This window comes from Pipra filicauda, unplaced genomic scaffold, assembly GCF_003945595.2.
Source record: "Pipra filicauda isolate LSUMZ 115617 unplaced genomic scaffold, ASM394559v2 scaffold25_size4600443_pilon, whole genome shotgun sequence".
NCBI classification, from domain to species: Eukaryota; Metazoa; Chordata; class Aves; order Passeriformes; family Pipridae; genus Pipra; species Pipra filicauda.
In genome coordinates, this window is record NW_024104376.1 from 1,636,406 (window position 1) to 1,648,545 (window position 12,140).

The window sequence follows — 12,140 nt, forward strand, 5'->3', positions numbered from 1 at the left end:
CTACACCTGCAAAAAATACTTAGCTTTGAAGAAAAAAAAATCTTCTAAGTGAAATATTACTACTTAGATTTTCTTCCTAAAATATATGGAACTATCGACAAATTCTCAGCATCAATATATTTAAGATTTCTAGCTATCCATCTCTGAACAGAAAATTACTATTACTTAAATTACCTAAGAAAATGGCTAATTTCTTGGTTCTAAATGCAACAACATTGAATTTGATACCAAGAAATTTCAAACTGCACATCATAAAGGAAGCCTTCCATCCCACTGGCATTGCAGGCCTCAAAAAAATCACAGGTGTTTCAAACACAAACTGGTGAGGTTTATGATGGAAAGCTACCTCTGAAAGCTGAATTGAAAGCTTGATTTTATACTGGATTCCTCATAATTTGAAATACAAACAATCAGTTAACACAGAAAATGATGCAAGGTTAAGAGTTTAAATGCAGAGATATATATCCATTCTTAAAAGACACACAAAAAGAATTCTTAAAAATGCAATATGAACTTTATTGCATGTATCATGCCATAATCATTTGGAGATACAAGAATAAATACAACAAAACCTTTAAGTTACTAAAGGTGGGACATTATACCTGAATAGAATTGACTGTCAAAGTGTCATAAATCATCTTGGAGATTACCGAACCATTTGACTTCAAATTCCATGACTGACACATTTACCAATGATGACAATGCTGAAGGGCCTATGCATTTTACCTCACCCTGAAACTCCTCTTTTAGTTTTTCTGGTATAAGATCCTGCCCCATAACCTGCAAAAAGAGTAAAAAAAGAAGATTAGAAACAATAAAACAACTTGCAGAAAAAAACCCAGCAAACATGGCATTAATAACAGATCTTTATGAGCAAAGCCCTTGTCACGTGAACCACACACCATCCTGGAGAAGCTCCCAGGTCATGCTCAAGTTGCCTGCCCGTGGAATTCTGCAGTGGACAGGGAGAGCTGAGCCCAAGCCTCACAGCTGCACAACCCCTCCAGGCTTCTGGCTACACTTGCACGGGGTGTGTGGGGGGGCGTTCACTCTGAACAGCAGCGGAAATCTCAGTGCCAACTCTGCATTCAGTGCTCATCTCGCATCAGCATCAACACTGAACTCCTCCTGGGGCGTGTCCGAGCAAAGGGAAGTTTCTTTCCTTCGCCTTTTCCAACCCTGAGATAGCCTGCATGCTACTGCCCTCTCATGGATGCAATCCCACAGACTGACTGCCAGCCCGGCAGTGGCTCGGCTGTCACTAACTAAAGCTGTAATGCTGAGAGCAAAGTTAGAACCTCACTGGCTCCCTTTTATTCCTTAAGATAGAAGTCAGAAGCTCCATAAACAGCACTAAAAATGTTTAATCTCTATGAATAAAATCATGCAATATTACTCTCTTCCTTTATATTTCTTTAAACTAGAAACCAGTACCTCAAACAGAACAAAGAAATGTAAAATATTATCTCTGGCTTTTTCTGAAAATACTTAATACATTTTCTGGAAGTGTTTAATATTGCAGTGGCCATCAAAGTAATCTCCACTTCCATTTCAGACTTGTGATTCACTTTGGGGCATCTAAAATTCCTGAGATAAAATGTGCATCCCAGGAAATGCACAGCAATGACACACCTGCAAATACAGGTCCAGTGAGAAACTTAACAACCCTGAACATTCCTGAAAGGAGAATCTCAGCAGATCAGAGAGACACCCATGACGCAGGCCAGAGCTCTGTAGGCATCCCTATCAGATCCAGGTAACACACTGCCAGCAGCCTACCCCAGCTAATTTCCTTTCTGTCCTGGCACAGTTCAATAGCACAGGGGAGTGTCATGCTTACAGGACAACCAGTCTACACAGAGCTGAGAACTTGCACACAGCAAAACATCCCCTTACCTTGGTCATCAACAGCAAGGAGTTTTCATCAAAACCAAGTTGTGCCACTTTGTCATCAATTTCTTTTTGACCTTTTCTGTTAGTCTCTAGCACAAAGGATGACTGTTGCAACTGGGTAAGCTGAAATAGAAGCCTGGAAAAAGAAAAGCAGTTAAAAATTGGCACGGCTGGCAAAAGAGTAAGTTGGCAGACCTAAAACCAACCAAAACGTAGTACTTTAAAACAGCCATTCCTGACTTTTGCCGACTGCAAAGAAGTAAATACACCTGTATTAACCCACCACAGGTACGGTGTATCTGTGCTATGACAGACCTGCTGAGAACTATTTTTGAAAAACAACATGCCAAGTATCTCTGGTTGCTCTGCACAAACATTTTTCTCCCCATATATTCGTCACACCATTCCAAAATGAGGCTCAGACCTGTGATCATAACGTCCTTACCGCAGCCTAACAAGACAGCAGCACGTTTTTTTTCCTATGCAGTGATTATCTTTGTAACCTGAAAAGCTAGAAATTTGAGGGTTTTAGACAAATATCAAACATCCTCCCCACACAGGCCAAACCTGGAATATTTTCTAAAAGCTTTTGCCACAGTTTATGTTCAAGCAGTGCCCCAGAAGTCACCACCACCATTCAGTGAAGGGTAGACATTGTGCTCACAACACAGCTTCATGTCACGGAGTCCCATCATCAACTGCTCAACCAGAGAGAGCAGTGGCAGTTCGCAGAGCCCTCCTCACACAAGGACTGTGTAAAACATGTCATCAGAGGAAATACTCAGGTATCTGTACGTTTGTCTCACATTTGCCTGTCAGGTGGATTAACAGGTACTGTGCTTATTTTACACTTCTAGGAACATTCAGAGATATTGCATTTCCTGTGAACTCTCTGAAATTCACAATGGGCATTATTGTAGGGATAAATATTAGTTTTAGAGAATTTATTATGGTCCAGAGAAAGGCCACAAAGGTGATCAAAGGACTGGGAAGCCTGCCATTCAAGGAATGGCTGGGAGAACTGGGTTTGTTCAGAACTGAGAAAAGCAGTCTTAGGGGAGACCTTATCACCGTGTTTCAGTATTTAAAGGGTGGCTACAAAGAAAATGGAGACTTCCTTTTTATAAGGAGCCACACGGAAAAAATTAAAGGTAATAGGTATATGTTAATTCCAGAGAGATTCCAACTGGATATGAGAGGAAATTTTTTTTACAATGAGAACAATCAGTCATTGAATAATCTCCTCAGGAATGTTGTGGATTCTCCAGTGTTGGACACTTTTAAGATTCAGCCAGACAGGGTGCTGGGCCATCTTGCCTAGATCGTTTTTGCCAAGAAATGTTGGACTAGATGATCCTTGAGGTCCCTTCCAACTTGGTATTCTATGATTCTACAATATTCAACCAAGGGATCATTGGAACTTAGCTGTGTTATTGCTGAAACCGTGTTTAATTCAAGCTTTATGCATAAAGAACAACAACAAATTTTTTAACACATTTACTGAATTTAAATGAAGCTGGTGTTATAATAATGGTGTGCATTTTTTATGGAGAAGACTCAAGATCTTAGACGAAAACTTTCATTTGAGCATTATAAGCATCAAAATTTACAAATCTGAACCAATGAACCATCTGTAAATTCAGTAAAGTTTTGACTGGGAAATTCAAAGTGAAAATGGAAAGTATTTTTAATTTATAAAATTTTATGTTTCAAAATTTGCATCGAAACAATGTAAAAAAGAATGAAATATCATTAAAAATTAAATAAAACAATTTCTCCAATTCTTTTTCAAAACTAGGAGAGTCAACTATTCACGATGCTTTAAAACAGAACCTTATTTTCTACAAAAAGCAATACTAACATCCCTTTCCCAGGTGCAATTTATCCTGCACATATATTTATGCAACATTTACATCCCACTTAAAATCCAGCAGACCTGAAAATGTTAGACAGCCTATGTAATGCTTAAGCCCTGGGCAGGGAGGAAGCTTACCCTGAACAAGTGTATCTGCAAATACAGTAATACTCTGTGATACTGTGCAGCCAAGCAAGGAAATCCCACCATTTATAACTGGCTCAATCCTGAACCATACACATTGAAACAAGCAACACAAATTATTAATATGAACGTAGCTTTAATATTCAATATCAGTACTAAATCAGTTAACTTCTTCCAAGTAGCAATTAAAGTCTCCATCTCTTAGTCTGAGTACAGTTAAAAGCACGTATTTTTTATATTTCCTAAATCTTGCCCTAACAGGGTAGTTATAAAGTGTTCTCTGTAAACATTTGTGGAAGTTCCTAAGATGCCTTTAAATACATTCAGTGACTAATACATTACTGAGAGGCAAGAGCGGGAACAAAACATCCAAGATTATTTTAACAAAACCAGTTCTTAATTATCTCTTTGAAAGATTATGTTTTGGGGATTTTTGCTGTGTGCAAGAGTTTTAGGATGAGGGGAAAGAAAAGGAAAGAGCATTTTAATGCAGCCCTGTCAATCAGTTGTCAGAGAGTTCATTTTTCAACCTCATCCATTATGCAGATTGGGGTATTATTATGAAATACATTTTCACTCAAGCATGAGGCTTCAAGCAAATAAGACAGGTGGCACTCGCAGAAGGACTGGCTATGCCTTCCCTTTGGGGCACTTCTGCTGCTGCATCTTTAATATCAGACCAGGGATCAGCCATGATCTAACAGGAGCATTTGTTGAAGAACACATCCCTTTGTACATAATTACTTGAAAAGATTCACATTATAAGCTCATTAAAAACTGCTTTATTTCTCAACTGTGCATGACACCGGTTTATTCTTTCCACTCAGATTTAGACTCTTCACAGCTACCACGCTAGTAGGCTTTGCTTTTTAGATCTGCAGCAATAGCAGGGTGCTTCTAAGTTAGTGTTGCCAACTCTGAAACAAACATTTAAACTGATAATGTAAACTGAAAATAATAAGGCTGGGAAAAATATGCTTTACGTTGTTCTCGACTGGGAGAAGTTAACATTATTCTAAGAATACGTATGGTTACCTTGCTCTAATAAACGAGGCACATGCCTTTATCCCAACTTTCTTCGACACGTTCTGCTTCCAGGACTTGGAGTCTGCGCATTTCCCTTCGTCCATCCTTTCCAGTTCTCCCAAAGTGCAGAGGAATTCTTTCACCACTTGGCTGCTGCTACAAGTCACTGCATTCTCCCCCTTTGTTTCTGCAGCAAGGCTGGACCAAGGGCCTTCTTTCTGGCCATCTGATCGGTGAGGCTGCAAATTAATCTCTCTTCCAGTCGGTGTTTTGAAACGACTGTCACTTACACTAACCTCTTCAGAACGATTTAGATTTGTTCCTGGAACGACTAATGGAGACAAATTCTGTAAAAGGCCCATATAAGCTTCAGCAAGAAATTTCCAGAACCAGGGGTTGAAAGGATGTAAGCAGATCAGTTGCTGCAGACACAAGATCTTTTTTTCTACATTTTCCACGCCCTGGTAAATGGAAAACTGCAGGTTGAGAACTGTCGTTAAGTGATCTGTGTTGGTAGCGCTGTTTCTCTAGAAACAAAAGATAACAGATGAAAAACAGGAGTAGAACAGAATCATCCTTCAGAGTCTAAGAAAATGTCTCCCTAAAGACATACAAACACCATAAGGTAATTTTTAAATTGTACAAATGGTGCTCTTAATTTTAAATGATACAATGGGATACAGATCTTGCATGACGGATCTGACAGCATTCCCTCCTTCAGACTGCTTTGTCCCAGTCTGAAGGCAAGAAGGTCCCAAATGCTGTCATTTGTTTATTTGCCTTCAGTGTTATACAGCTGCCTTTCTTTGCAGTATAAATACCTTTTATATAATATAAACGGCATCAGTAAGATTCCACCAGACTTCAGAGCCTCTAGATTTTTTCCTTTATGGGAAAAACTCGATTTGTGCCTAGATACTCTTCTTGGTGGCAGTTTGGCAGCAAGCATATGGAAATAAAAGAGAGTTTTGAACTGTCACTTTTATAGTGGAAAGATTTAAGCACTCATTTATCCCCTTTCTTATAATTCCTATTACATTGCATTAATTCTGCCTGGCAGAGCATGATATTTAGTCCCTTCCAGGACTACCAGCTTCCCTGCACAGGGAGCTCATTGTGGTACAGGGTGTTCTGATTTCTAAAGAGTGATTATATCTGCAATGACAGTTACCCTCTGTTTACCAAATACTCTGAGCATTGAACATCCTAAAGGATTATACAAATGAAAATTATTTTTCCAGAAAATGGTCTGTATAAAAGAACTACTGGCAATGTTTTTAAGTTCAAAGCCTAAAAGAAAGACTGCATTATTTACCATTTTTTCTGCAATACCCAGAGCCTCCTTGTGCCTTCCTAAGTGAGATAAACACCGAGCCTGGCCTTCTTGGACATCTCGTCTCATTGCAATGTTGCCGGGAGGTAAGAGCTGTAGGCAGTTTGAGTATTCACACAGGGCTTTCTGGGATTGTCGACAAGAAGAAAAGCCAAACAAAACAGTGAGAGATTTTCATTTAAAAGCAAGCCTGACAGTATGTTTACAACTACAGTCACAAAGGGAATTCAAGACTTGAAGTCTACATTTTCATTTCTCCAGACTCAGCTACCACCTGTGCCAGCAGCAGACGAGGTCCCAGTACTACACAGCCAAGTCTAGATGGTGAGGAGTAGCCTCAATTCTAACTCATGTTTAGGCTGCAGCAGGATTCACCATACATCTGTCAACCTCTCTCCCACCAGCCTTGATCCAGAAGGGATCATTTACTGACCTGGGTAATATGTGACACGAGGCATCTTTCTACCAGCTACCAACACAATGATCTGAGCACTCATCCTAAATCTGGGGGATCTTGTTTCAAATCCGACATTCTCCATGGGAAGGTTTGAACCTGCAAGGACCTCACCTCACACAATCAGTAAGTCAGAGAATACAGCAAGGAAGTTGAATCTCCATCATTCCTGTAGGGTGGTTCTCACATGCATGAAATAAATATTAATTGGGCTAAGGAAAAAGACAAGAATGAGTAATACTGCTGTAGCTTAATGCTCAGGGCACTCACTGGCACTCCAATTAACATTTAAATACATTAAATTAAGTATTCAGTGATGCTAACTCTAGAATCTTGATTCCTCCCCCGTTGTGTAAATGCTCAGATGAGAAGATTAAAGAGCAGTGCTCATTCTCCTATCTCTCAAAATGAATATTTAATTATTTCCTGCAAACTTTAATGGCTCCAACAGAAAAAGCTTTCAGGAGACATACCCTAAATACTTCCTAGCAAAATGGCTGAAACATTTTTCTTCCCTGGTGTTAAGCTCACATTCTCTCTCAAGCAAAAGAGGGAGCTCTTTGCCCAGTGTGTGCAGCAGCCACTGGTGAAAATAGATCAGAGGGCTGAGGACAACCCTGTTTGCCTTGTTACCTGACAAAGGGATATAACCTGGCAAGGATCAGGCATTATGAATCCCAAACAAATTCTACAGTCCTAAAGATGGGCACAGCTTAGATCACTGCTGTCCTTGGCATTTCCTACCAAGTAGCCTAGCCTGAAGTAAAAAAGTATTCACAAAAGTGAAGAGATTACTGCCCCCATTTATATATTTCCAGCCCCCTTTCTAAGGCCAGTGCTTTCAAATCTTTAATTTTATGTGCAGTCGAGTTCTGGTTCTTGTTCTGCCACAGTGATCTAGGTTAGCAGTAAGACCAAAGGCATTTTTAACATGGATTACTGCAACAAAAAAGAGTCTGTTCCATTTAGCAGATTTGAAGAGGTGTCATTCTTTCCTGAGAGGGAAACACAGCACACAAGAAGAAATCTGCTCTTCCTGAGGGTCACTAGGCACGTCCAACTGCAACCTGAGGCATCTCTCCCCTCAGCACACTTCTATCAATCCCTTCAGGGCATCTCAGCTGAGAGTGGAAAACATCTCTCAGGTATACAATAGACTGCAGTATTGCTGGAATAACATTATGGTCAGCGTGGTCAGTGCCAACTGAGGTACTAAAAGATCCAAAAATCCAATGGGCAAGGCAAAAGGAGTAGAGTCAGAAGTCAGCTGAGGCTTTGAAATCAGGGAGCCTGAAATGCAAACCGTAGGCTGAAACAGGAAGCTATTACAGCTGAAACACGGGCAGGAGCCGCTAATTTCAACAAGGAAACAAGGTAACCAGAGACCGGATCCTGCAAATAGGACTGCAAACGGCGGGGAAGCATGGATGATGAGGAATGCGGCACGAAGTACCCAGTGAGGAGAGGTCTAGGACTACAGCAGGCAGGAACAGCAGCGGGCACCATCAGTGCACGGCAAAGGCACAAGCAGCCATCCGGAGCGGGCGGAGGCAGCAGAGAGCCGGGACGATCAATGATGGGGCCGACACTACTACTACCTGACAGCGATCCGACAGCCTGTGTGGGACATGGTATCATCCCCAGGAGCTGAGAAACCCACACGCCAAGCTCTGTCTGACCACGACTCCCACGGCCGCAAACACCCTCTCCGCTCACGCTGAGCTGCTCAGACGCGCACGCCGGGCTGGGATCAGTTCCGGGGCAGCGTAGATTCCTGCATGGTTTGCTCGTGCTGGCTCCAGGATGGATGGAATCCGACCGGGGGCTGCCGTCCTTTCACCACGACCCAGGAGCCACCGAGCCGGACTAACCACGGCACAGCCCCCGGAGCCGCGGGCCGCGATACATCCCGCACATTCACACCGGCTCAGCGCGCCAGGGGCTGCAGGACCGCCCCGGGATATGTCCCCACAACATCCCCCCGGCCCCCGCCCTGGGAATACCTCAAAGTCCCGCCGCCGGTACGCCCAGTCCGCCCGGAACTTGCTGCCCGTGACCCCGTCGGCGCCATCCCCGTCCCCGCCGTCCTCGCTGAGAAACCACTGCGGGCACACAGAGCACACGCGGGCCCGTCACGGGCTGCGCCGCGCCCGCCCCGCCCGCCCGCGCTGCTCCCGCCGCCCCGGCCCCTCACCTGGGGCTCGCAGTGCCTGGCGCCGCTGGGAGCCACGGCCCCGCCGCCCGAGAGCCGCTCCCGGCTCGGGGAGAACAGGGAATCCTCGAACTGCGGGCCCAGCTCCATCGCTGCCGCTCCCAGCGCGCCCTCCGCCGGCCCCGCGCCGGGTCAGGGGGAGGAGATCGGCCAGCGGGCACTGTGAGGGGAGGGCTGTGAGGTCGTGTAATAAATAGAGATCGGCCAGCGAGCACTGTGAGGGGAGAGCTGTAAGATCACGTTATAAATAGCTGAACCGGAGCCCCGTGTGCTTCAATAAATTAACTGCGTGACTGTAGAGTTGCTCCGTGAGTATCTCAGCCCCCGTGCCAGTGCAGGGGTGAGGGGGAGTGTGTTTTGATAACTTCTCCACTTGGTTTCAGTTCTGCCCCAAAGCAGAAGGGGAAACTTGTGTGAACCTGCTCTAGGTGACTGTCCTTCAGAGCTGGACTAGATCTCCAGAGGCTCCTTCCAACCCTAACAGTTTGGTGATTTTGTGAAATCTTAGGCTTTCCACAACAGGCTTTCCCAGAGGCCCCTACCCTGTGCTATGGGAGATGGGGACATGACCAAGGGAAGACTGATCCTAGACCTTCAGGATGTCAAGACTCAGGCACAGGGCTGCTCATTGAGGGTGCCCAGGTGAGGCTGTACCTGTCCCAGCTGTCTGCCCTGCCTCATGGTGCTGCCATGCACACAGTGCTGTTTTAAGTGTAGTACAATGCTGTTTCCTCTCTCTACCTTGCCTGTCCATCCATCCAGGAAGGTCCATTTTATCTCATCTAATCACCACACAGGTTTGGAGGTGGTCAGCTGAAAAGTTCTTCCTTAACCTGCAAAGTGGACTAATGAACTTCTCTGTACTAGAACAGCTTTTGAGGCCAAAGCACTGCTTGTATGGATAATTGTAAAGGTTTCCTTCTAGTAGACATGTAAAACGTGTTCTGGGGTTGTTAGGGTTTTTTTTCTTTCTTTCTATGTGCTTGAAATACCCTTGCATACCAGCATAGCTATGACTGAATATAGCATGACCTGACGTAAATACCAGGGTAGAAACTCAACTTTGGCAGGTGGATTTGCTCAGAAAAATAAATGCAGGTTGAAGTTTCTTTTGCTTTTAAACTTACTGTTTAGCAAACAAGCTCTCAGGGACACAGGAAACTGTTCAGCAAGTCTGGAAAGAATAAGAAGTTTACTTGACATGCTTCAGTCTTTCTGCTACAAGTATCAAGGTAGTTGAGGACAGAGCTGCTTGTATGTGCACACCAAAACCAGCTGGCTTCCTGCTGCCCACAGGCAAGGACTGGCAGAGCACACAGGAGTCAGACTGTGGAGGTTTGCACAAGTGTCTGAACAGTTACAGCGCCTGTAGGTCTCACATACACTGGATACACACATTCCTTTCCCACTACCCCAGGACTGCAGGTCACGCTGCAACACACCAGTATAATGAACAAGGCACAAAAATCCAGAAAGACAAACAAGAATAAATCAAAAAGAAAAACTAAAAAAGAAACATGAGTAATCAAAGTGAAATGTGGCCCCAGCTCAAAGTAAAACACAAAGAGCAAGGCACTCCCAGGGGCAAATCCCACAGCAGCTAGTTGGCTGCCAGCTTGGATTGCAGAGTCCTCCAGGGCTGGGGGTTTCAGCCATCATTTCTTCTGAGGATAAAACGTGGTCTGCAAAGGCTCTGTGTTGCAATGCAGAGAATGCCTTTGTCTGGTAAGTCAGTGATAGGAGAGCCATGATTCCTGAGTGCCACACAGGGGGCCTAGCAGCTGACTGTCATAAGTCACAGGCATAATATTGCCTCTCCTTTTCTCCCTTGCCTGGCTCTCCCCTGCCCCCGCCTCCCCTCAAGACATTTAAAAAGCTCCTCATGTATTAGTTACAGAAATAAAAAAATGCAACTTTAGGACATTCCTCTGCCTTGTCAGCACTGGAGATTTGCTCAGTTTCTCCCCTAAGACCCAAGTCATCAGTGTAGCTGCCAAATACAAATTCTCACTGTACTTAAGTAAAGCCGTTTGCCTGAGTTTGCATGGCATGATTTGCCATGGTGCTGTTAGCCTTGGCTTCATGCAGGAGAAAACATCATCCCTGGGAGAGGCAGCTTTGAGGGGGCTCAGATACACGAGCCCTACAACAGTCTGTGCTGCTGCAGCTGTTCTGTGTAGGCAGCTTCAGGAATAAAAAGAAGCTGTAGATGAATCTCTTCCTAAAAAGACAGCCAAGGTCTTACTCCAACCCCAGGCTAAACCACCAGCTCGGCACACGAACGCTGGACCAGTAAAACAAATGGGTTCCAGTAAGTTGTGGTCTCCAGCAAGTTCCTGCATCAGCAAAGCTATCTGTTGTGGCTGTTCACACAAGCGTGCCTCGTGATGGCAGCAGCGAGGGGCTGTGACCCAGCTTCAGCCTCGGTGAACAGGGGCAGGCGACCGTGCTTCATCTTGCAGTCAGGGTGAGCCCAGAGACAGCCCAGGCGGTGGAGACAACTCCAGTGATAGGCAGGAATTTGTCACGCTGTCCTATTGCCCAAGTCTTCTGGCCAGGGAAAGATAACAGAGCATGGAAGACGGAGTTTGCGTAAAGCCCCTCTTCACCCTGCTTCCCAGTCTACTGTGAGGAAACATTAATTCAGAAGAATTGTCCTCCAGTGCTTCTTTAATTACTGATGATATTATTTGTACTGTGATAGCCTCCATGGGTCCTCACCACAGCCCAGCCACTCCTGTGCCAGGAGAACACACATCACACACGTTTCAGAGACCATCAAGCACACATGGTAGAAAAAAGAAACCTCATTCAGCAACTAGGGCCCTGTCTTGGTAGGCACTACCTACACACACTGGCTAGGGAATAATGCAGCTCTCGTATGGTTTATAGCTTTATTAAAATATGCTAGAAAGGAGCTGCCTTTGGAAGAAAGCAAAAGAGAGACTAGTTCCCTTCTCAAAGCAAGAGCGCTGCCTGTAGTGAGGAGGGCAGTAAGACCAACAGGCAGCATTCCTCAAAGGATGGGGCGGCTCCTGAATCCTTAAGTGGATTCTTCCAGACATTGTGAAATATTCCTACCTTGAGGGAAGATTAGTTTTCAATAGTCACAACACAGGCTTTTCCCTAAACACACTCATGAAAAGAGAAGAGGAGTAGCTCTTTATTTGCTGACATTGTCTCACTGTGTCCTTGTCTCACTGTGTCATGCCTTTTATTTAGA

At 44.3% G+C, this 12,140-nt stretch overlaps 1 protein-coding gene across 1 annotated transcript; it reads right to left on the reverse strand.

Annotated features, from left to right (window-relative positions):
* Window positions 1-497: 497 nt before the first annotated feature.
* On the reverse strand, window positions 498-9,317 carry CUNH8orf76 (chromosome unknown C8orf76 homolog). The gene is made up of 6 exons (XM_027727003.2): window positions 8,900-9,317; window positions 8,709-8,807; window positions 6,234-6,377; window positions 4,928-5,445; window positions 1,897-2,029; window positions 498-780 (listed from the first exon to the last, which is right to left on the reverse strand). The coding sequence occupies exons 1-6, from the start codon at window positions 9,005-9,007 to the stop codon at window positions 628-630; spliced, it is 1,155 nt and encodes a 384-aa protein (XP_027582804.1). The 5' UTR covers window positions 9,008-9,317; the 3' UTR covers window positions 498-627.
* Between the last annotated feature and the right edge of the window lie 2,823 nt (window positions 9,318-12,140).